At 42.2% G+C, this 26384-nt stretch overlaps 1 protein-coding gene across 2 annotated transcripts in view; it reads right to left on the bottom strand.

The window, feature by feature from the left end:
- The window catches only part of sycp2l (synaptonemal complex protein 2-like), a 36689-nt gene extending 10898 nt beyond the window's left edge, over window positions 1-25791 (bottom strand). Inside the window, exons 1-26 of one of the 2 annotated variants that reach the window (XM_063207202.1) lie at window positions 25746-25791; window positions 25488-25607; window positions 25268-25384; window positions 24633-24728; window positions 23780-23804; window positions 23487-23572; window positions 21766-21854; window positions 21227-21261; window positions 20240-20382; window positions 19870-19922; window positions 19690-19735; window positions 19368-19460; window positions 17367-17427; window positions 16700-16893; window positions 16467-16524; window positions 16338-16359; window positions 13702-13744; window positions 13355-13490; window positions 11759-11805; window positions 11124-11223; window positions 10725-10792; window positions 10578-10635; window positions 10255-10344; window positions 8617-8720; window positions 8151-8245; window positions 805-904 (exon numbers count right to left, since the gene is read on the bottom strand). In XM_063207202.1, the coding sequence (XP_063063272.1) occupies window positions 805-904; window positions 8151-8245; window positions 8617-8720; window positions 10255-10344; window positions 10578-10635; window positions 10725-10792; window positions 11124-11223; window positions 11759-11805; window positions 13355-13490; window positions 13702-13744; window positions 16338-16359; window positions 16467-16524; window positions 16700-16893; window positions 17367-17427; window positions 19368-19460; window positions 19690-19735; window positions 19870-19922; window positions 20240-20382; window positions 21227-21261; window positions 21766-21854; window positions 23487-23572; window positions 23780-23804; window positions 24633-24728; window positions 25268-25384; window positions 25488-25607; window positions 25746-25751 (2085 nt within the window). In that variant the 5' untranslated portion in view covers window positions 25752-25791. The remainder of the gene's footprint in view (window positions 1-804; window positions 905-8150; window positions 8246-8616; window positions 8721-10254; window positions 10345-10577; window positions 10636-10724; window positions 10793-11123; window positions 11224-11758; window positions 11806-13354; window positions 13491-13701; window positions 13745-16337; window positions 16360-16466; window positions 16525-16699; window positions 16894-17366; window positions 17428-19367; window positions 19461-19689; window positions 19736-19869; window positions 19923-20239; window positions 20383-21226; window positions 21262-21765; window positions 21855-23486; window positions 23573-23779; window positions 23805-24632; window positions 24729-25267; window positions 25385-25487; window positions 25608-25745) is intronic. The other variant, XM_063207203.1, reaches the window with a different exon arrangement.
- Window positions 25792-26384: the final 593 nt, after the last annotated feature.

The raw sequence follows: 26384 nt of genomic DNA, 5'->3' as shown, positions 1-26384 counted from the left end.
TCCCCAGTGGCTCTGAAGGGGCCAAAAGAGATTAGATTAGCAAAACAAGTGGTGGACCTGTGAGATTAGTCATCTCAGTGACTGTACTAGAAGCAAATGGTTTGTTGAGCAGCAATGGCATGGTTTTATTTGAGTGTAGTCGCAAATATCCCTTGAAAGGACTGTGAAACAATTGGAGCTTGCAGTACAGATTGCTTATCTTAGTATGTGAACCTTTGACTATGTTTAGGTACTAAATAATCATACTTGGGTTCTTGTTCATTTCTATTCCGCAATTCAAGTTAATCATTTTGGTCTATGCTGGATCAAAAGTAACTTTCTTTTCATCCTAACATCACTCTGTGACCTCAAGCAAGCAGGCTATACCTTGATTGACTATAATCTTCTACAATTAAAGGAGATGTCAGATGTCAAAGGTAGAGTCTTTTAGTAGTTTATTTCCAGAATTTATGCTGCCCATTACACATTCCATTTTTGATGAATATTTACTTGCATCATAATGTTTTCACTATGGCTTGGAAAGGTCACTTGAAAGCGGAAGCCTTCATGAATTAATAAGTTATTTATGAATAAGTGGACCTTCCTCCAGGTAAATATATATGAATAAGTGGACCTTCCTCCAGGTAAATCCGCCATTGAATTACCCGTCATAAACATAGGCTGCAGATCCATACCCTGGCCAGACCAGAACAATATTCATGAATATGTTCATGGGCAGTATACGTTCTGGAAATAAACTACTAAAATTACACATGGGTAATGAGTAGGCCAACGTATGATGTCTCAGTGATGGAGAGTGCAGACCATGGTCTCCTGCTCGATGTTCCTGAGAGATCGACAGTCCTGCTCCAGGCGAACCAGCTGCTCCTCCACCACCTGCTCAAACCTCTCCAGCAGCTGGAGCCTACACAGGGGGATGACACAGGCAGACCAGTTAGTGACCAGACCAGGAACTCTCAGCTTATAGGGGAGTAGTACATACACAATACTGACCAGACCAGGAACTCTCAGCCTATAGGGGGAGTAGTACATACACAATACTGACCAGACCAGGTAGATTAAATTAACAGCAGATAGTTAAGTGACTACACTAGGACTTCCAGCTTGCAAGGGGGATGTAGGTTACATGCAGATAAACAAAATACACAAAACAGTGACCAAACCAGGTAGACTAAATGAACAGCAGAAAGTTCAGTGACTAGATCAGGAACTCTCAGCCTACAGGGGAGTGGTACACACAAAATAGTGACCTGACCAAGTAGACTAAATAAATAGCAGCAGATAGTTTAGTGACTACACTAGGACTTCCAGCTTACAAGGGGGACGTGGGTTACATGCAGACTAGACTAGAACCCTCAAACCTCTCCAGCAGCTGGAGCCTACACAGGGGGATGACACAGGCAGACCAGTTAGTGACTAGATTAGGAACTCTCAGCCTATAGGGGGAGTAGTACACACACGCACGCACGCACGCACACACAATAGTGACCAGACCAGGTATATTAAATTAACAGCAGGTAGTTTAGTGACTACACTAGGACTTACATCTTACAAGGGGGACGTGGGTTACAAGCAGATAAACAAAATACACAAAATAGTGACCAGATCAGGTAGACTAAATTAACAGCAGATAGTGCAGTGACTAACATTTCTGCTTGTAACCCATGTCCCCCTTGTAAGCTGGACGTCCTAGTGTAGAGACTAGACCACAACTCTCAAACCTCTCCAGTAGCTGGAGCGGTAACACTTTATTTTAGGGATACATCTATTAGCACTAATAGTAGGGGCTCTAAGCCGAGAAATCGTTACGCGCTGGATAGAAGCATATAATTCGGTACACGTGTTCCTTGACTGATTTGAAGACATCCTAGAAGGGGTGCCCCTTGAAAAAAAATGTCTACCATGTCATATACAATATGTCATGTTGGTAACGCATTACATTGTTATTACGTGACATTAAACTTAGCTGACAATGTTAATATAGTCCTCAGAAGAGATGAAGCAAGGGTAGCCTGCTAGACCAGATTGATAAAACTACAAAATGTACATAGTGTGAAAGTATGGGTGAGTCTGTGCTTACGTGCTTGACAGCATGTAACATTGTGAACGATTTGAGAAGATTCTTGGTCTGAATTAAAATGAGCATTGCCAACACTAAAACTATGGTGAGAATAGACTGCTGCTAATGCTCGATTTGAATGGGATAGTGTCAGTGCAAGATGCCCTAGGTAGCAGGTTCTCCATCCTCTAATTTCCATAACAGATATACGTATTTTATTTGTATGAGAGAGGGTAAAGGACAGGACCTTTCCATATGTATGAAGAACCCCATAAGATCACCTAATTCTATATTTTTACAAGTGCATATTGTGAGAGCATTTCAGTCATCTTTAGAATGGCATTACAGATTACTCAATATAGGCCTACATGTAGGCCACAGTATGGCTTCAGTTCAAATTAAATGGGAATGATTTCTTAGTGTATGTTGAGTAAGAAGACAGAGATTAAAAAAAAAATGTTTATTTGCAGACAAGTCCTCACCTAGTACTTGTGTCAAAAGTTGTATTAGTTAGCTCAGTAATCATTGAGTACTTAAACTGCTATCAAAACTGACAGCTGATGGACAACATGTACTGTAGGTCTTTTGCCACCCTTACCCATAGGAGAAATATCTATATAGAACAAAACTTCTCATATGGTATATACTATGAAAGTAAATCATTACCTGGACTCATTTTCTTGATATGCAAGGCACATAAATAGTCTGGGCGGAAGAATAGTCGATCATACCCCGCCCCCCCAAACAAAATGCCACAAGACTGTTTTTTAACCTTCAAGACTTTGAGTGGTAACAGTAACATAACTCATTCCCACTACACCTTTTTGCATAATATTGTACATGTCCTCAGAATGCTCTACATCAGTGGTTCTCAAACCTTTTGTGTGAAGTACCCCCTGAGAAAATATTGAGCTCTCCGAGTACCACCTTGACAACCAACATTAGAATATCGCAGTAAAGGCCTTCCATATTCACTTTTGCCAGTCAGTACAGGAGAGGTTCATAATGGTATTCCAAGTACCACCAGAGATGTCTCAAGTACCACCAGTGGTACGCGTACCACAGTTTGAGCACCACCGCTCTACATGTTTCAGTTCTATAGTTGTACTGTACAGTACAGTGCAGTGCAGTGGAGTGCAGTACAGTACAGTGGCATACAGAATAGTGCAGTATAATAAAGTACAGTAGAGTATAGTACAGTACAGTACAGTAGCATACAGTACGGTGCAGTACAGCACAGTAGCATACAGTACGGTGCAGTACAGTAAAGTAAAGTAAAGTACAGTACAGTAGCATAAAGTACGGTGGAGTCTAGTTAAGTACAGTACAGTAGCATACAGTACGGTGCAGTCTAGTACAGTACAGTACAGTACAGTACAGTACAGTACAGTAGCATACTGCACGGTGCAGTAGAGTACAGTACGGTATATCACATTACAGTACAGTACAGTACAGTACAGTACAGTATAGTAGAGTACAGTACAGTGTAATACAGTAGAGTACAGACGTTAGCCCTCCAAAGCCAATAGGATTTCCACATGCTGTTGTTTTAAGTTTTTGGAAGACTATTTTAATAGCCTATGTGAGAGAGGGAAGGCAGGCAGACATGTTTTAAACAAAGGACCACACCCACAAATAAAAAATAACGAGCAAACAATAAATTAAGTGGTTAGGTAGCCAACATGTCATCTAGATTAAAGCCAAAAGTAGATGGAAAAACAGACGTGTTACCATTTGGCTCTTTTAAAACAAAGTATCTGTCAATATACTGTATGTATGGTGTATTGCATATTGATTATTCATAATTTCCTAAGCATAAATGCCCTTATCACTCCATTGTACACTTAGGATTGCGATATACATATCTGAACATTAATCAGCATACATTTGTCATTTGACAGCTGTCACTGACACTTGATATGTACATGTATTATTGACTTGATTGATATGAATATATTTCAGTTGGACTCCTAGGGTTAAATCATTGAGGGGGTCCTAAGGAAGTAGTAGTAGTTTGTGTGTGTGCGCGCATGTGTAAGTGGGATTAAAATTATTGTTTGCCATCTTTATCTGAAGAGCAGACTGAGTGTCTGAACCTGCTAATGCTAGCATGCTAACATTGGAGAGTTTATGTGTGCCCAGTTCAAGGGTTTATCTCTTCTCCCCTAAATTTCTAACCACAATTTTCTTTTTGGATGTTATAGATATGACCCACTGCAAATTTTTTTAAACTCTTAATGAATGTTGGTTCAATAGCTAAATGCCCAGAAATGAGCTCTCAATTGTAGAGTGATCTCATTCTGACCATGGTTTTTATGATTTTCCTGTTTTTGAATCTAAATAAGACATATATAACATTGTTTTTATGGTAAATTTTGCACATATTTTCAAAGTTCAGTTTGTATACATCACACACAAATAGGTGGATTGGCCCATAACACCATTATGTCCAGGCAGTACAGCATTTTACTACTATTGGCTGGTTTTGGGCAGCCATCTTGGATTTACCCCATAAAAATGACCTTAATGACATTGAAATTTGGGGCACCCCTTCTGAAATGATGGAGAACACCCTAAGGAAGGTCTACACCGATTTTGGTGCTTCTATCCAGCGCGTAACGATTAGGCCCTTTTTGGACGCTAAGAGACCCAGCTATTAATACATACAATGTTCCTGTATAAGTAACTTGTAAGGCATGTACAAAGGATAATCAAACATTTGTTAGGCATGTATTCGCAAATGTCTTGTTCATGCACAATAAGGGATTTATTACCAATTTAACCTTAGTAAGGACCTAGTAGGCCTTAGCATTTGCTTAGTACATGCTTTAAAAAGGTACTTATGCAGGCATTAACATTGTATGAATTAGTGCTTATAGATGTATCCCTAAAATAAAGTGTTACCGCTGGAGCCTACAAGGGGATGACCCGAAAGTGCTGAGATAGAAAAAAGCAGACCGTCCTTGGTTTTTGCTTTAAAAAAATGCATTAATTGCAAAGTGTGAGAAAATGCTGGCGTCACATGTTCCAGGTAAAAACCTGAAGTGGGCATAATACTATAGTGGATGCAATGCAACGGTGACTCATCAGTCGAGCATAATGTCAGCAGTCAGGCAAAATGCCAAACTCCACACAGACACACAACAATACATAACTGAAAGTAGGGGGAAAACAACAACACCTTTACACATCCAAGAATGCACGGGAATGTAGGACCAGAATATGTAAAGAATTTCGCCAATGCTTAAGAAATGGGAGGGTTGTTTCCTTCTGAACCTTTGCATGATGTGTATAACTTCCTGCTCCTACAGTATGTCTCACTGCAGTTGTAGGGGCTGGATAATGAAACCAAAACACCTGTCATTTTAGTGTGGGAGGTTTCATGGCTATATTTGACCAGCCTGGTGGCCAATATTCATCAATTGCACATTGCACCAGTAATAGCAGAGTGTGAAGGTTCAATTAGCAGTGTGCTCAAAATTTTGCAAGGTACACAACATTATGGGTGACATCAGAGTTCAAAAGAGGACAAATTGTTGGTGCATGTCTTGCTGGCGCATCTGTGACCCAATACAGCAAGTTTTTGTGATGTATCAAGAGCCACGGCACCCAGGAATAATGTCAGCATACCACCAAGGATGCACACATCCAACAGGATTAGTTGTTGACCCAAAAGGAATGTGTCTGAAAGGGATGCTAAACATCATAAAACCACAATAGCCCAAATCAGGGCAAAAGTAAACCTCAACTCTCCTCTTTCCACCAGAACTGTCTGTCGGGAGCTCCACAGGGTCGATATACACGGCTGGGCTGCTATCGCCAAACCCGTCTAAAACCAGGTGTTTCAGCTTGATTGTCTAACACCCATGTATTAGTGCTGCTGGTTGCAGTTTGTGTCACATGCAGGTGTTTGCAGTAGCCTGCATGTAATATCACAGTTACACCATTGTAGTAAAGCAAACTGTAGTACAGTATGCATGGTTCACTGACAAAGTACATTATGTTGTGTTGGAGACAGAGGTGTCAGATAACTGGTTCAGGAAAAAAGTAACTGATCCAATATCCAATATCCAAACCAGTGTTGATTGTGATCAGTTGGCTGAGGCTGATGAAGCCTCATGTTCTGTCAAGATGGGCTGCTTCTTTATTTTATTTTATTTATTTTTTTTCTACCTTATTTGGCAGGACAGTGTGAGAGGTGGACAGAAAGCGAATTGGGAGAGATGGGGAATGGTCTGCAAAGGACCCGAGCCGGGAATCGAACCTGGGTCAGCCGCATAGCAGGCGAGTGCCCTACCGGTTGGCCACGTCAGGGCCGAGATGGGCTGCTTCATCAAGATGATGAGCTAACAGTAACCTAACTTCACAGTGGGGTCAATCAATTTACGCTGCCTCGACGAAATAACATACCGTATTAGCCCGAATATAAGACGATCCTGAATATAAGACGACCCCCCTTTTCAGGTTCATGTTTTGGGGAAAAAAGTTTTTTGAAGACTAAATTTAGTTTCACATTGGAAACTTCTTTCAAAATGCAATTTTTAATTTGTTGGAAAAGCTTAGGCTTTTTACATAGAACAAATTTCACAATGTAATTTTCATGATAAAAAACTACAGATAGCTACTCATACCCTTTTCCTTTCTTTGCTCACTTCAGTGGTTACCTGACAAGCGCCAGTAGGCACCTACTGTACAGCCGCCTGGGTGTGACTGTTCTAAGTGCGACACAACATTCCATACTACACTCGCAGAGCATCAGTCTGCACCAGCCAGGCAACCAGTCCAGTAGAGATAGACTATCTATTGTGCAATGCACAGATTTTGGCAAAATGCTTTGTTGACAGCAATATCTAACCAGCATCCGTCTCGTCAAATCGCCATTCATTTTATGTATCCAAAGTTTTCCGTTGGACTGTAGAAACCGAACGTGACCAAAAGCAGATTGACGCATTGCATTTGAAACCCATGCGCTGCCTATCAGCACCGTTGACATTAGAAGTCCGATTGGCATTCATTTCGTGCCAAGGGTAAAACTCTTAGTGATTTTATATGAACAAGACAATCTCTTGCCCTAACCATTACTCTCTGTCGCTATATTGTTATGAGGGATATCGTCAAATAGGCACCACCTGTCAAGGCGCCGCTCTCTCGCGCACATGACCATTCATTGGCTGATGACAGCATCCAAAACTTAGCCTACAGGTTGTTCATCAAATCACCCTTCATTTCTTTAGTTTCAAGTTGTACTGGTGACCAGAGAGAACAACCAAAGCTTTCCTGATGAGACTGTAAAACCGAACACAAATAAAAACAGAGCAACGCATCGCGATTGACTGTTGTGTTTTCCCCCTCGCATTGTCGGCCCGCATCGCGTTGACATTGACAGTTGATAGACGGGCGGTGCAACACTCATCACGAAACGCAGTTAGCATATGCACATTTGATATGGACAAAACAATCTCTCGCCCTATCCATAAGGCTATTGAGTTTTGTGTCATTGTTGTGAAGCATAATGGCCGCATTCAGGTTAAGTAAAAAAAAAAAAAAAAAAAAGTTTTTAGTAGCGCGCGGAAATAAGACGACCCCCCTTTTTAGAGTACTATTTTTAGAACAAAAAACACGTCTTATATTCGGGCCAATACGGTACTTTCATTGTCCCTCCATGGGGATGTTTCAATAACTTGCTGATATATGCTTTGTTTATTTTATTTTATTTATTTATTTAAAGGACAGCGGTGTGAAGTCTTGTTCATGCCTTGTGTTTTTTTCAGCCATGGAAAAGTTTTCAATAATAATAACGTACGTAGGCCTACTTTCATAAGAGCAAGTTAAGAAATGTGCCATATGAAATATAGAACTGGGAAGGGATAGACGAGCTGAAGTTGCACAAATAGGACTCAGGCTGGAGAAGAGGGTTTGAATCAGATGGGCTAAATTAACCCTTGTGAAAAATGCCTACTGGGAAAACTGTAGGGTACCAAAGGTATTTCACTACTCATTATAGCTTTATAAAACTCAGTATGTGACAACGAAGATTTGAACTAGTTCAAGGGACGCTTCACGGGACACTTCCTCCTGCATATCTTCTCACCTCTGAGCGTGCACATTTCTCAGGAGTGTTGTGACCTGGTTTTGGCAGTCCGACAGTGACTGTAGAGATGTCGTCTCAATTCTCTGGTACTTGGCCTGTAGCAGAAGGACACAAGGAAAGGGATTTCAAGTTGGACAGCAAATTGATGAAGCTTAATGTGTAAGAGTCCTGCCACCCAAGTGTTTCAGTACTGGTACTGAGGTGAGGGCACAAGACGAGAATCCATTAGTCCTCATCAAAAAAACTTACTGTACATAAAATGGGCACAGATAAACAACACAGATAAATGACAATATGGGGGAGCATCTGAAAGATGAAAACACAACGCTATAAAATACTATTACATTATACTGTGTATTTGTGTGCAAACACCACAACACATCCTGCCACAAAACTCCAAGAGTAGGCACTCTACTGCCACATGGTCGAGTAGACTACTAGGGGGGGGGAGTAGTAGGCACTGTACCGCCACATGGTCGAGTAGCTGAGTCTTGAAGCTCTGGAAGGTGGCCATCACATCAGCACCCAGGAGGTCAGCGTCAGGCTCCTGCCCCTCTGCCATGACAGCATCTGCGCACGCACACGCACACGCACACGCACACACACACACACCAGGTTCCTTTCCCTTGGCCACCACACACACACGGTCTCCATCCTCACCAGGTCACCATTCCCTCTGCAAAAAACCTGCCTGTAACTGTGATATTACCACACTATTGCGCACGATCAGCAAAAATAACATGGTAATAGCGCTAATTGGCGATTCTCGCAATGTCTTCGGGGCAGAGTTTTGCAGGTGCAGCCCTGGGCAATTCACCTGGTTGGCCTGCCCCTGTTTTGTCAGGCAGGTTGGGTGGCTTGAAATGTGCCATATGTCACATAAAAATATACATAATGTTTTTTGTTTGAAATTATCATCAAGAGAACATAATTCAAAACCTTTAAAGGAACAGTCCACCCTTTTTTGATTTTCACATATTTGCAGTATTTCCAAGCATTATTCATGAATGTGTATTTTCTTCTCAGTTTTTTCAGTACTTAGATTTATTGGACCAACTTGACTTGACTTGGATCAGAATTATTAGCATAGCTTAGCATAATCACTGGAAGTGAGTGGAGGCATTAGCATAAAGCCACAAATGATCACAGGACAGGATTAAATAGCCGTTTTGCACTCAAGAGAACATAATTCGAAACCTTTCAACAGCTCAACACAGTTTTACTCGTCTGTCCCGCAATGACCTCAGGAACACTCGCCGCATCCCCACAAGGCATCCTCTCAGGACCTTGTCCCCCCAAAATGGGGTGAGCAGAGGACCTCAATGCCCCCTGCTGCACTGTAGTGAGCACCATGCCAGCACAACTATTTAGGATGGCACAGTAACAAAAGGACAACACACACACACACACACACACAACTCGCGCACACACACACACACACGCACGCACGCACACAACCAACGCACGCACGCTCAACCTCTCTCGCTCATGCCAGTCTGGCCCCGTGCCAGGTAGTGGGCCGGCTGTGCTGTGTGGGGCTCAATAGTGGGAGTTGAGTTGAGTTGATGGGGTGATCCGCTCCCAAGACAATGCAGAGCCGGTCATCCAGTCCACGCTGACCGAGGGGGTTACAAACGGGCGCTGGCAGTAGGTTACCCCACTGGATCTACTCTCCAGTCAAAGCACCGGCCTGCACACTCATACGTTTCTACCTACTTAAGTCCTTTTTTATTGCATTTTCCAGCTTCCCATAGTTGCAGGCTTATACATTTTCAGGATTATCAGGAATATTCACTCCCAGATAACGGCCTGCACAGTCATTGGTTGTCTCACTCAAACTCTTAAAGAGGTCTTCCATTTTTCGCATGGAAGGGAAACGGCCAAAATAATTTAATTTTAGCTCTTTTCCACATTTCACAGAGATGTGGCGTTGAGCACATATAAAAAGGTAAATAAGACTAAGTAGGCTAATAGAACAAACATGACAGCAAAACAGAAACGACAAGTCTTCAACCTGCTCTGGTGTGTTATGCTTGCCTTCATCCAGACTCTACACCATACATACAGTGGCATTGGTGGGAAAATGTCACACCATATATAGTACCTGTAGCTCCCTCTAGTGGCTGAGTTGGGAACAGGTTTCCGAGCTGTAAGCTTCCCACTGGCTGCTTTCTTCTGTTTGTCCCGGATGACTCTGCCCGCCCGCGCGCACACGCGCACACACACACACACACACACACACACACACACACACACACACACACACACACACACACACACACACACACACACACACACACACACACACACACACACACACACAGGTGATGATTTCCTCACACACAACGTGGACAACAACAGAAGAAAAGACAGTTCACCAATGAGAGATTTAAAAGCTCAGTAACTGAATAAAAACACCACACAGACCTGGGCCTTCATGTGGCCTTTTTCCCAACTGAAATGACTCCTGTCCAAGGGAGACGTTCTGAGGATGAAGACAGATATTAAAAGTTAAACCTGGTCCACATGGTAAAAAAAGATATACGTAAATATCGAAACATTTCAACAAAGAACCTTTTCAGTGAAATTCTGATGTGGCGATGACGACATAATCCCTTCAAACTCAGGTGGCTCCAGGAATCCTATGGAGAGAGATAGTAGCTGGATCAATGCAAAACAGTTCATGTCTGGATAGCATGATCTGCAAACTTTGAATCTTTTTAAGATTACAGTTCTATACAATTGAACTTATTTAAGGTTAAAGTCTTCCAACAAAAATAACAGTTCCAGTTGCAAACATCTAAACTCTTTGGATCAAACAATGGCATAGCCTCTACTTCCTCCCCTTCCTGTGTTAAACATTTAAAACCACTTAGTACATAGTATTAGAAATAGAATTCTGTTACAATGGAATTCTATTGGAATCTCAACCCGCCAGCAGGTTGACAGTTAACTGGATAACAAAAATGTTACCGGAGTCTGTGAGCTCTAACATGGTGGTGTCCTTTGTGGGTGTCATGTGATTGACGGGTGACAATTGAGGAGTTGGCGGGGGTACATGTTTGCGACTGGCCTGTGGAAGTGATAACATACACGTATACCGTACAGTTACAGGGGTATGCCACTATTTTTGGGCTTAATACAGTTAAAATCGTACATCGTAATCGTAATCGTAGTAAAGTGTCTTATTTTTCATGTCAAGCGTTGTCTTGCTTTAAGACAAGTTAAAAGAGGGAATATGTCGCTAAGCTAGTGAAAGTCAATGGGTCCGTGTAGCATGCTACACGGATCCATTGACTTTCACTAGCTTAGCGACATATTCCCTCTTTTAACTTGTCTTAAAGCAAGACAACGCTTAACATGAAAAATAAGACATTTTACCTCCTTTATAAACCTGGCCAACGATTTTAACTGTATTAAGTCCCAAAATAGTGGCATACCCCTTTAAGTGATCAAATGTGAACACCACAGACACTGCTGCCACTGTACAGTAGCATCAGTGTAAAACTGAGCAATTTTCACTTCACTACAAATTTCACTTATAACTTAACATTACATAATTGAAAATATCTTGACTTTTGTTCGATAAAACAAGTGGATGCCATCACCTTGGCAGTCTTCTCCTCTCCGCTGCTAGGCGAGGACAATGGCAGGACTGGATTGAGAAAGAATTACATAACACATCAAGAGCAAAAAGGCACTGATAGGGTTCAAAATGATAAATCATTGACAAGCCAATTCTAGAAATAATTGGTAATATGCTGACACAAACCAGCACAAAAAGGTTATCACACAAAAAGCTCAGCGAAAGCTAGCCTGGTCCTACTATATTCTTGTATCAATTTCATTCATAGAGACGTTCTGGAATGGCTGAATTGAGAGATCTTTACTGAGGGGAGAACTTCATTGTACATTTGAAATGTGTAAAAACTACTTTCACCCCATTGAAATTATTTGGTCAGGACATTGAAAAACGATAACTGGTGGGAGGGATGACGCATTGAAGTTTGAAATGTGCCCCCCGTACTCCCTACCCAGTTCACCAATTTGGCCCAGGAGGCACTAGGCGGCCCAGACATAACGACGAAGGATTTTTAAAAAAAAAAATTTTTTTTTTAACCTACATATAGTAAGGCCAGGCCAACAGACACTGGGTATTTCTCAATGTGAAGTTTCCTAGCCTTGCTAGGACGAGTAATGCCCATTTTTTGTGGATTTCACCAATCCAATTACTTAATTTTAAATATCTTGGGGTAAACTTTGACTCTTGCCTCAATTTTAAACAACATGTTAAAAAGTAACACAAAGTGAATGCAAGTTTGTCTAATTTTAAACACATCAGACCTTTTCTACCCATGGAGGCTGCAAAGCTTTTTATGTATGCAATGATATTTAGTCATATTTCTTACTGCTACACAACATGGTCACACACATCAGAGAGCACTCTAAAACCAATTAAGTCTCTCTTCAAGAGATCACTTGAAGTTCTTGATAAAATGCCCATATGTCACTACTACTGCAACATTGTCAAGAAAGATCAACTACTGGACTTTGATAGCTATCAGTTGTTTCTTAATGTCTGTCTCATTTTTAAGGTTTTGAATGGGCTAAGTCCTCCACCATTACAGGAGTTCATTAAGAAAAAAACTCCACAAGTGAACACAAGAGCCCAGGCAAAGGGGGACTGTGAAGTTAAACGGCGTAGAACTCAATTCAGCCAAACGGCGTTGTCCATTAGAGGTGCAAAGTTCTGGAATACTCTGCCATCTAACATCAGACAGTGTGTCAACTTTAACACCTTCAAAGCCAATCTTAAACAGTGGCTGAAAACTAATCAGATATGCACCCAATTATTAGAATTAACATTTGTTTTGCTTTATTTTCTATTTTTTATTTGTATATTTACTTTATTTTTACCTTTTAATTTTTTCATGTACCCAATGTTTGTTTTGTGTGTAAATGGCCTCTGTCATGCAGTAGGCTAGTTTATTTATTTTCTTGTTATGCGTTTTAGTGTGAGTAGGCTACCTAGGACAACAGATGAAATTTAGCATCTATGCTAAGTCTGGCATTTTTATATTGAAGCTCTCAAGCTAATTTGCATTGTTCTATCCAAATAAATAAATGAATGAATGAAATGAAGTAGGACACTTCACTTTGAGAAATACCCTTGTCAATGTGAAGGACAAAAGGACACGCGTTACCCTTCAGTCTACCTTTGACCTTAGGCTTCTTCCTGGTGTAGTTGCGTGAAGGCACGCTCATGTTACTGGAGTCCAGTTCCTTAGGAGCAGTAGAGCTACCCACCGCTTCATCCCAGCTCACACACTCATTCTTGGCCTTATGGAGGCAAACGGGCATTTACCAAAACCATGCTTTAGAAATACAGCATGGTTTAGAAATACAGTATGTGTATGCTGCTAGGGCTCGTCCAGTTTACAAGGCTAGACAATAAAAGACTTTCTGTTCCATTATGTTCAATTCTATATTTGAGAAATAAGCATACAAGTAATTGACAAACTTAATAACTATCAGACAAAAGTGAGTTCACCTTTTGTGCAACTGCTGGGGGTGAGACGATGGTTTTCTTGGACCTACAAATTACAGGAATTCTTAAATGTTGTTAATTTCACCAACCCCATTATTGTAGCTACAGTGTAACAAAGCATAGCATTGAAGTAAGTACTTACGATGCAGTATGTACAAGTACTTGCCATCTATCGTGGACTGTAGGCTACTTTTACAGCGCATGCTGCAGGTTCATTACATTACATTAGATTACATTTGGCAGACGCTTTATAACCAACGCGACTTTCAAAAGGGGACATAATCAAGCCAACATCACAAGCAAATACAAAGTGCACAGGAAATATACAGAACAACAAGTGCAGTTACCAAGAGGGGTTAGTTTTTAGTTTTTTTTAATTAATAAAGAGTGCACACACACACACACACACACACACACGACAAGAGTCTGCCCTGGGGCGAGGCCAGCTGAAGAGTTAGTTTAGTAGCTCCTAAGAGGAAGGTCTTTACTTGTTTCTTGAAGGCTGCAAGAGATGTGCTTAGTCTTGCTGCCTCTGGGAGACCGTTCCACCACTTGGGTACAACAATGGAGAACAGTCTTGACTGGGAGTACCTAGAGCGACTGGATGGCACAGCCAGACGGCTTGTGCTGGATGAGCGCAGTTCTCTTCCAGTAACATAAGGCGTTAGTAGGTCCTTCAGATAAGCTGGGGCCGTTCCTGCGATGGTTTTGTAGGCAAGGGTCAAAGCCTTGTGCTTGATCCGGGCGGCAATCGGTAGCCAGTGCAACTCAATAAACAGAGGAGTAACATGGGTCCTTTTGGATTGATTGAATATCAAGCGTGCCGCTGCATTCTGGATCATCTGCAGAGATTTTAGCGCACAAGCAGGTAGACCTGTCATGAGTGAGTTGCAGTAGTCAACGCGGGACAGGACCGTGGCCTGGACCAGTCATTGTGTAGAATATTGTGTCAGCACAGGTCTGATATTCTGTACGTTGGACATCTGGAATCGACAGGTCCGGGTGACTGAGTTGATGTAGTTGGAGCATGACAGCTCATCATCAATCATGACGCCAAGGTTTTTGGCGACTTTGTTTAGGGTCACGATGGTGGAGCCTATCTTGAGGTTGATGTTGTGACTGAGTGACTCTTAAGCTGGGTTCACCAGGAGCTCTGTCTTGGCCAGGTTCAGCTGTAGGTGGTGGTCCTTCATCCATGTTGACTAGTCAGTGAGGCAGGCAGAGATGCATGCCGATACCGTGGTGTCTTCTGGACGGAACGACAGGTACATCTGGGTGTTATCAGCATAGCAGTGGTAGGAGAACCCATGTGTTTGAATGACACGTCCCAGGGAGGTGGTGTATATTGCAGACAGAAGGGGTCCCAGCACTGATGGAGGGGTATGCCTGTGGAGAGGGTGAGTCGTAGACAGTTTCCCTTGCCATGACACACTGAAGGTGCGTCCAGATAGGTAGGAGTTGAACCATGAGTGGACAATACCAGTGATTCCCATGGCCGTGAGTATCCTCAGCAGGATCTTGTGGTTGACTGTGTCAAAGGCTGCAGACAGGTCTAGTAGGATGAGGACCGAGGATAGTCCTTCCGTTCTTGCAGTCCTTAGAGCTTCAGTCACTGAGAGTAACGCAGTTTCAGTTGAGTGTCCACTTCTGAAACCAGATTGTTTTGGGTCCAGTAATCCGTTCTGGTTTAGGAAGTTGGTGACCTGCTTTGCAACTGCCCTTTCTAGTGTCTTGGATAGGAAGGGAAGCAGTGAGACCGGTCTGTAGTTTTCTACATGAGCAGGGTTCAGTGTAGGCTTCTTCAGTAGTGGTGTCACCCTTGCTTGTTTGAAGGTGGAGGGGACAGTGCCAGAGGAGAGTGAGGAGTTCATGATGGATGTGATCGCTGGGACCACTGTTTGGGCAATGTCTTGAAGAAGGTTTGTGGTCACTGGGTCCAGTAGGCAGGTAGTGGGACGGCTCCTTGTGATGAGTTTGGAAACGTCTTCTTCAGAGAGTAGAGTGAATTCATGGAGTGTTGCAGGAGTTAGCATGTTTGCAGGGGGGAATCTTCTGGGGTGGAGGGCGGCTCACAGAATTGCTTGCTAATATTTGCCGTCTTTTCCATGAAAAAGGTGGCAAAGTTGTCTGGGTTCAGGTCTGTGGCAGCCGCAGGAGGGGGGAGAGGGTTGAGCAGTGACTTGAATGTAGAAAACAACTTAAGTGAGTCTGTAGTGTTGCTGGTCTTGTCGTTGTAGTAGGTCGTCTTGGCAGCTGTTACAGAGGCGGAGAAGGAGGCTAGTAGAGATCTAAGTTTTTCGAGGTCAGATGGGTTGTGGGTTTTGCGCCATTTCCTTTCCGCTGCTCTGAGGGTGGTACGTAGAGCTCGGATGGTCTCTGTCAGCCATGGTCGCGGTTGTGAAGGTCTTGCAGGTTTAGTGACTAGTGGGCACAGGTTGTCGAGGCAGGAGGTCAATGTGGAGCTGAGCGAATCCGTAGCAGTGTCAACATCGAGAGAGGAGAGCACGCTTGCTGAGGGCAAGGCATCTGCCACCACTGATGCAAAGCTAGTGCGTGACAGGTTCATGTACTGTAGCTACAGTACCATAAGTTTTAAAACAGATACAGACAATGACCTATGTAGAGCTTACAGTACGTACCTTGGCAGTGGCTTGGGGGGTTCTGCAAAAGATAGTCAAGTATAAAAAGGTATGTAGTGTAAGTGTAATAAGTCCAGTAAGCCAAGGTAGAAAACACAAAACCAACTAACTGAGAGGAAATGAACACACCTGGGGAGGGGATTCCATTGGGGGTGATGAGAACAGAAGAGCTCTCCGGTCTTGGGGGCTTCAATAAATAAATAAATAAGATAGGGTTATTACTTCATGTACCCGTCCCCCTCTTGGACAGCTCTAGCTAATTCTCAAACACACACACACACACACAAAATACTAAACGCATATCATTTCCACAATACGCATGTTACATTTTTGAAGACCTCTGATCAGAGTATGATACTGACTGTGTCTGCTATAGTGCTGTTGGCTGCACAGGAAGGCTGTGACTGTGATGGTGTCTCTCCAAAGACCTTGTGCAGGGCTGGAGCAATATCATGACATGCGGAGAAGAACAGCTGCACCACGTAGCCGGACAGCTTCCCATAGGGAAGAACCGGCCGGTTGGTGCTCACAGTCAGCACATTCTGGTCATTCAACACTGCAGACATGGTGGGAGAGAGCGAGCGAGCGAGACAGAGCGAGCGAGCGAGACAGAGACAGAGACAGAGAGAGAGAGAGAGAGAGAGAGAGAGAGAGAGAGAGAGAGAGAGAGAGAGAGAGAGAGAGAGAGAGAGAGAGAGAGACACACACACAGAAAATAATAGAGTGAATATGAAGTGGGGTTGATGTTAGTAATCCGTCTGTGATGCTGCGTTGACCACTCCCGTGTATTGGAAAGCATGGATGAAGTCAGATTGCCTCCATCTTTACCTGGCACATTGGCAATACGCAAATTACCCTGTAGGTGGCGGTAACATCTATGAGAATGAAATACTCACTGTATCAGTATACCAGACCAAGACTGTGGCGCCCGGGATTGGGCCACATCAAAAGACTGAACACGGCATCTACAAGTAGTGTTCATATGTATGCTCTTCCCTGCAGCACATTCTGCAGCACTAGGCTACTTACACGATAGCTCATAGAAGTCAAGAACAGTCTTCAACAAGCATACGGACCCCCAGAGCGTGTTCTGCAAGAGAGTGGAGGGTTAATGCCAAGTGGGTTACTGCCATCTTGCATGCATGAAAAGGATCGCTAGGGAAGTAAGGCATGTTGCAATTTGAAAGTTAGGGTGTCACATCCACAGTAAGACAGCAATCCAGGTTCCATACAATAGTAGTGAGAGGGGTCTGTACACTGGGTATAAATGATGAAAAAAAATGGACAAACTACTACATTTTGATAGAAAAGTGGGATCTTCCTCAGGCCTGTAATTCCTCAGGTCTCTGACTGTTCATTAGTAAAAAGGTATATTCACTTATGCAGCTCCTGCACAACAGAGAGGAGGGTCATTTCACGTGAAATCAGACACTTTGGGACCCGACAGACACAGATTTCAATCATACTTGCTGTGCCTGTTTAGTAGCAAGGTAGCACCCCAGAACTGCATTTGTGTGAATCCGACACCAATATTAAGGGAGAAACAGACTAGGAAAGGTTTACATACATATGAGGGTAGGACACTATACATTCAGCACTGATTATATCAGTCAGTGTAGGTCACAACAAGATGTCTGTGGTGTTATTTGAAAGCTCTTTTCTGGCTCTACAAATTACACAAAGGGCATGGAATACAACAACCCTCAGAATATGAATTATGATAAATTGAAAAATAAAAAAAATGAATATTAAAAAAAAAAAAAAAAACTTATATTTTAAAATGGCCAGTTCCTTGTCTAAACGTAGCCTGTAATGTCACGAGCAGCACCTTAAATGCTGGTGTTTGGTTCTTTATTCATTTAAGAGATAATGGGACTCAAAAATATGGCATCATACAGATAGCCTAGTAATAATATGGTAATACCATAGTAATCACATGAGGGCATGTCTATCGGAATATGTGAAGGATGGAGATGGTCCATGAGGATGCAGGAAGTTCAGTTTCACCTCTCCAGTGCTCGGCATACATTCCTCAACACATGCTAGCCACTAGTTGACATCATGTACAGCTACAACATACCCTTTGATGCTTGAACATTAAAAACATCCTTTACAGAACTTATTCTTTCAACCTTGCCTTCTCTGAATTTCTGGAAATGGTCTAGCTTCCACTGTGTCCATTGACAATGGGCATAAGCTGTGTAGTTTTTGACTACCTGGAATAGGGACCGACAAGGGTGCAGAGCCCACCGGGAAAATCCTGTTATGCCAGATGGCCAGTCCAGTCCTGTCCCTGACACTACTCTATTAGTACTTTATTACAACTCATTTCAACCTTTATGTCCCATTATCTCTGAAACTAATAAAGAACCAAACACCCCATTTGCAGGTGTTGTTTATGACCTTACAGGCTATGTTTAGACAAGAAACCAGGCATTTAAAAAATGTACGTTTTTTTGATATTCAATTTTTATTCTTTCAATATATCATAATTCATTTTCTGAAGGTTGGCTGAACACCACAGACATCATTTTCTGACTTACACTGACTGATATAATCAAGGCTGAATGTATAGTGTCTTACCCTCATATGTAAACCTTTGCCAGTCTGTTTCTCCCTTAATATTGGTGTCAGATTCACACAAGATTCTGGGGTGCTACCTTGCTACTAAACAGGCACAGCAAGTTTGATTGAAACCTGTGTCGGTCGGGTCACGTGTCTGATTTCACGTGAAATGACCCAGGAGCAGTCAAAGGCAAGATGTCTTGCACGCTGTTTACACATACCCGGGTACTTTCAAAAATGAAGTAAAGACCTTTCCCTTCATTTGTGCTTTTCATTTACAAACCAATGGAGAAACAAATCTTTCAACAACAAAAAAACCAAATCTTTCAAAAAAAACTGTGACAATAATAGAGATCTTTTGAAAAAATAATAACAATCATTACAGTGGCTATTCTTCAGTACAGTAAATATGCATGCATCCACATGTATCAGAGAAGACCACACACACAGACGGTGGGGCTTTACCTCTGGATCATGCACAGAGAACGTAATGCAGGATGAGCCGACGTTGAAATCAATCCAGAACTCCTTCAGATTATCATCATTTGGCTTAAAAAGCTTCATAGAAGATAAATGGGTAAAGGCAGATTTCATGAAAAAGAGCTGTATTAACGATAAACTTAGCCTTGGTCACATGTATGCAGATATTTTTAAAACCAACACAGATCTTTATCCGGTTACATATTTTGAATGTGGATTTTGAATGTTGATTTTTGTTTTTGCAAAAAAAATCAATACATATGGAAAACAGGGTCCTGTGTGTGTTTTTCACACCCACAATACTCACCTCAGTTGTGTCCAGATATGCTCGTGAGCACGGAAACGTGAAAACCCTGAAACAAGAACATGTACAGATCCAGGTAAAAATCTCAGACAGAAAGCAGAAAACAGTTTGAAAGGAACACATGATACATGATGGAAGCATGCATGAAGAGCATTCTGAGAACATTATACCATAACATCTTACCCCCGGTTATCTCCAAACGACTTGTTTACTTCATTTAGAAATATACGGCAGTCCTATAATGAAAAACATTGAAAGTGTCACGCATGTGGTCTGAACATCATCTTAAACCCTTTTTATTTACTCTTTATACCCCTCCCATCATAACATTTATATAAAAAAATACTGTCATTGGTGATGCTGGGGAACCAACGGTCTACCTTTAAAGTTATTCCAACTGATTGACTACAGAGAATAGGCCGATGCAGTCGTGTTGTTGCAATGACCCAATTCTACGCACCCCTCTCTCTCTGGGCCCGGGACAACGGACCACTTTACCCCCAACCCTGCCGACCCCCGTTGACTTTCCAGCATAAAGGGATTAATGACCTACGGTTTCAAAGTCCACAAACTTGATGGCCATGAAGGATGAAGCCAAACTCGGGGAGCTGAACCACTTCCTGGTCACCTCCTCCCTCGTCCTCTTGATGGTCATGCGGTACAGTGACTCAGTCAGGGCCACCTGAAACTCATAATCTGGACAGCAAGGCATGTTTACTCCGGTGGGGCAACTGTGACAATAGCAGAGATATATGGTAGAGATGGTTCATAGGGAGTTTCTTCTGGAATCCATTTGACATCCTATGGCAGCCATGCCCCTTTAGGACACCGAGAATGAAGGCAATTCAATGGAACGTCACGCCCATTTAGGGGACCAGACTTGATCCAACTTTTTTGCATTGGTGACACTGACACATGATATGTTTTATCTCGGTTACCATATTGAAAATATTTGACGATACTCAACCTCAACCTCATCATAAGCCTCCCAACACCCCCTTTGCCTAAACATAAACCTGCCAACACCCCCCTTATTATTAATAAAACAAAACTGACTAATGCCCCAAAATGGCAACTAAGCACCACCCCCGCTCAGCCATCTCCTTCTCAAGGCCCCCTGAGGGCTCCCCATGCCCCCTGGGGGGTTGTAGAGGCCCCGTTGAGAGACACTATTACAAATCCTGTCATCCATGGCTGAAGTGTTTTTGAGCTAAATGTCCAATCCCTTGTTACTCCAGGGACGGAAACCAATACCCTTTACCTAAATAATTAAGTCACTTTGTACAGTATAAGCATATAAGTGCAATCGAATATTATATTTTCTAATTTTGTACTGAATTGTACAATAAAAAAAAATGTGCAATTCAAATAGATGAATGGGAAAACACTGGCAAAGGCAAGTTAATCAGCTTACTGTACATTTTACCGCTACCAGTAGCACATTACAATTGACATTTGATGTAGAGTTTAATGCAACTAATGACTTTATAATAAACAGACCCTTTGCCAGAAAGTATATTAGGAAAATAAGACAGCTTACCTCCACCCTTCAACATTGCATCCACAAATTTTTCCCTGCAAACAAGATGGTGCTATTATAATCAACAATTGGTAGATTGTACATCTACTACCAGAACAGAAAACGAAAGGGGCATTTGATTTTTGGTCACAAGTTATTGAGAAATAAATAAAATAAAAAATAAAACAAAATAAAATAAAAGTGAGATGAAGCAGGAAAGAGGGAAAAAAATGAGCATGCAGCAACTAGCTTTGTCCACAAGGGAGCACTGTTCTGCCACTACATTTAGACTTTGGGGTTACCGAACTCATAATTGTCTTCATGTAGGAGGGCGTGTGTGTGTGTGTGTACTAAATTCTCATCTTACTACTTGGACCTTCTCATTCAGTTGCAAATGTAGCCCAATATACAAGTATACAGATGGCATGTGGATTTCTTTATATAATATTTGGAAGGTTTGTGTTGTGGAAATCTTAAAGTACAGAAGACCAGTTCAAGAAATAGAAAATGGTGAAAGAAAATGGTTAGATTAATAACCAGAGCATGAAAAAACTACTTACAGAATTTGGGAGAGGGAGGGGCTGAGGTATATATCTCGCTTGTCCTCCTTTGAGATACCATTCAACATGGAGTTTATTGTCTGAATAGCCTTCAGAAGAGAGGAGCAGAAGGGAGTTGAGCAGCCATTTACAAATGATTTAACCTTCCACGTAAGCTTATTGCAAATGGATGAATGGGCAGTCATGGGTAAACCGGTTAAGGTGTCAGGCTTGTCGTAGTCCAAAAATTGCTGGTTCGATTCTCAACCCTCCAAGTTGGTCGGGGTGGGGGTAGTGGGATGGAAGTAATTAACTGGTGCTCTCCCCCATCCTCGTGGTGGTACTGGTCTGTCCCGTCACATTACTCCCTTGGGGTGCCGTTTAGGGCTGCACCCTTGCACAAGTGCGGCACAAATGCAATTGGGTGCAGTGGGACAATGGGACAATGGGAGTTTCCTAGGTGGGCTTTCACTTTTCACTATTGGCGTATCCATCACTTTGAACAGTCTCGGCCTGTGACTACCAGCCTTAACTAAACTGCGATGCATGTTTGTGTGTGATGGCCTCCTGTATTGAAAGTCACACTGGGATAGTGCAACTACCATTACAATACAGCACACATTGCATAACTTACAACTTAATTGCACTTATTTATCCAACCCATGCAAATAGTGAAAGTGAAAGCCCACCTGCGAAACTCCAACTCCCATTGTTATTGTGACACAGCACACAAGTGTTCACTACACACTGCAAGATTCAAGATTAGTTTATTACGTCTTATTATAGGTTTGAAGCCTATAAAGAGTAAAAATTGTTGTGTTTTTCTTGTGTCCTCAAAAAGATTTTAAAAATAAAAATAAAAAAGAGGGGGGGGGGGGAGTGCAAAGAAAGTGCCTTGTTGTCTTCAGCATGAATTCAGTAATCTTATTGCACACAACGAAATTGCATTTTATGCCTCACCCATGCAAGGGGGAGCCCCCAATTGCGCCCTAAGGGAGCAGTTGCGGCAGGACGGTACCATGCTCAGGGTACCTCAGTCATGGAGGAGGATGGGGGGAAGCACTGGTTAATTACTCCCCCCACCAACCTAGTGGGCCGGGAATTGAACCGGCAACCTTTGGGCTACAAGTCTGACGCCCTAACCGCTTACCCATGACTGCCCATTTACCCAACCCATTCAAGTAAGGGAACAGTGCAGGGCCACAGTAGGCGCCATGCCCAAGGGCATCTAGTAGTAGTGGGAGGAGGTTTGGGTGGTAGAGCGCTAGTTATCCGCTCCCCCACTTGACTGGCAGTGTCAAGAATCAAACAAACAACCCACAGGCCCCACTCTCTAACCCCTTTACCCACAACATGCCCATCATGGTTAATCTGCACTGGGTTTTTTTAAAGCAAAAATGTCTGCACACCGAGATCCTTTTTCGGAGAAAGTGTCTAGGCATGTTTGCTTCAGAAAAATCAGTCTTACCCATGACATGAGGTAATATAACATGTTTAGATACATAATTAGATATTGGGACAAAGAATCACTCATCATTTCTGCTATGAATGACTAATCCTCCATCCTTTTCCCCCCTTCATTTCCTTCATGGTTAATAAAGTATCTCTACTCTACTACCCATTATAAATCTTCCACAGAGGATCATGTGCAGTGAACTAGACAACCTTCAATCTTCTTGTGTCTGTGACGCAACGGACAAGTATCGAAAGCAGGAATGATGCGGGACACTCTTTGATCTTACATCCAGGCGGATTTTGTAGGACACAGTCTCGTCCATCACCAGAGCACCAAACCGCAGGATGAGGAGGGTTCTGGTTGATGTTTTGCCTGTGTAACATACACACACGCGCGCGCGCACACACACACACACACACACACACACACACACACACACACACACACACACACACACACACACACACACACACACACACACACACACACACACACATACACACACTTCATTTAACAGATCACAAACTTATCAGACCATGACTGACTGAATGGATGGATCAAAAATGGAATGCATACAACCTTCGGCTACACTGTGGGAGAGATTCTGAAAAAGAACAAAAAAGAAATGTTAAGGGACAGGCAAAACTATAATAAAGCACTAAAAAAAGGCAATGTTGAAAATAACTAATCAATTTTGGAAGTAATGCTCCCCTTAAGGTGTCCTTGTCACAAAGTTCACTCTCTATAGTACAGGGCTGACGCTAGGCATGCTCAGACGAAAGGGTCGCCAAGTCCCAAAGAAGTATTAAATAAGAAGTAGCAAATATTACACGAAATAAAGCATTGAACTTTACATAGACAATGATAATTTATGGACATTCGGTACATATGTAGGTAGTTCTACTAGGTCAGCTGTGCTCGATCAGATGTATAACTCTATGGCTGTATCTCAAAGTCAGGGATCCTGGCCTTGCTAGGACGTGAAAAAGCCCAGTGATTGGATACTCCGCGGAGTTCACTTAAGAATACCCAATCACTGAGCATTTCACGTCCAAGCAAGGCCAGGATCCTTGACTTTGAGATACAGCCTTAGTTTACATCGGTCAATTACCAATTCCACAAATAGGAAAGAGGGGGTGCTCGCCTAGGGTAGTGGTTCCCAACCTTTTTTGTCTTACTTACCCCCTAAGCATCTTAGTTGTGACATGAGTACCCCCTAATTTATGTTCTATATCGCTTTCTCTGTCCTAATATGACTTCTCCATTCATTTGTTACAATAATAAACATTTTACAAGTACCCCCTGCAGTGTGCTCGCGTACCCCTAGTGGTACACGTACCGCTGGTTGGGAAACACTGGCCTAGGGCACCAAATTGGCCAGTGCCCAGGAAAAGGTAGGCCATTTGAAAAGCTACTGAAAAACTGCACTTACAACTGCAGTGTCGAAAAAGGCCTCAAGGAGAGCCAGAGAGTCTGCCGACTGCTCTGCTCTGAAGTGTTCCAATGTCCTCTCATACCAGGCCACCATGTAAAAGAGCACACACATACAAAAAATAAGATACGTAATCACAATACTCAAATACATACAATATGCACATAATTACCCAAATACGCACAAAGGATATAGGAGGAAAACATGGAGGAATAGCTGGAGATTTCACTTGTTAAAAGGTGCACTGTGTAATATTTTTAGCAGTTTCTTTCCAGAATTCATGCTGCTCATTCACAGTTGTTACATTTTCCATGAATAACACCACCATCAAAACAAGTATTCATTATGACTGGGAAAATAGCACTTTTCATAGATGAAAAGAGGGATCTTCTCCATGTCCACCATTTTGAATTTCCAGAAATAGACATTTTTAGCTGCAACTAAACTACCTTACTTTGGTCCTACAGATAAATATTAGTTAATTATTTCGTAAATATTCATGATGAAAAGATCAAATTTGGCAGTAGACAACAGTGTTGCACCATAGTTGCAATACCTACTCTGGCCACCATCCTACACAGTCCACCTTTAAAGCTTACAAGATTGGAAATATCACACCAGAATGAGATACTTATCATAATCACAACACCCTGTTGAACGAGTGTATGGAAGCATTCTTGGTCTTGTTGCATTACTCTCTCGATTGCTTTCACAACAAGAAGGACATTTTTGAACTGAGCTTTATCCAATTCCTGCGATCATGTTTAGGAACAAGCAAAGGGAATATTTCAGTGAGTGTCTTGTGAATCAAATGGTCGTTAAAATATTCATAAGTCATCAGCAAACCTCACTCACCTTATTGACAATATTATCCACTCGATCCGCAAATGATTTCAAACATTTCTCCTTGCCAAATGCATCGACGATTGTTTGAACGTGACTTTTAGCGAAAGCCTCTGTAATGTTATCCTCAAACTGTAAAACAAACGTGACAACATATAATCGCTACTGAACATGGACATGTAGGCCTAATTATCTATGTGGTGCTGTTAGCTATTTTAACAGATAGGACTACAATTTAAAAACAAAACAAAACCATAAACATGAACTCACATCCATTTTGTGTAGCACAGAAATGCCTCACGCCCTCCCTAATTAGTAGCTCTAGTTAATTGGTTTCCTCCCAGCCACAACAGACTAGCCCACTCATTGATCAATTGACAGACTGATGAGCTTCTCCCGCGCCAAAACGTTTCCCCAGAGGTACGAGTGTATTGTAGAGTGCATGCGTCTACAATGGAATGTTGAGAATATGAATTTAGATATGCGCGTGCCAGTTGGCAGTTAAATTAATTACCTACCACCAGTCAAATTAATTACCTACCACCAGTCATCTACTTACAGTGCCCTAATCAACGAAAACAGAAGAGTCGTCCCGTTTCAATTCAAGCAGTCTTGCACATATCATAGGCCTATCGACTAATTTCATATTAAGCCTGGATAATGCTGGCATTCAATTCAGCAATAGGCCTACGACTCCCACTTATTAGCAAGCATATTAGAGACAATATTGTTTGTTTGCGAATGTGTCTGTTTCTGCCTAAATTATATTTTAAAAAAATGGTCACAATCTGCCAAAGGCTGACCTAATGATTTAGGCTAGTTTAAAATCAAGTCACTTGAATAGGCTGGAACTCTATATAATTATGTCAAGAGGCACTGGCAGCCGTAATGGGAGGCCTACGTAATGTA

The sequence above is a fragment of the Engraulis encrasicolus genome, chromosome 9 (genome assembly GCF_034702125.1).
Source record: "Engraulis encrasicolus isolate BLACKSEA-1 chromosome 9, IST_EnEncr_1.0, whole genome shotgun sequence".
Classification (NCBI taxonomy): domain Eukaryota; kingdom Metazoa; phylum Chordata; class Actinopteri; order Clupeiformes; family Engraulidae; genus Engraulis; species Engraulis encrasicolus.
This window is presented reverse-complemented; position numbering and strand designations above follow the sequence as displayed.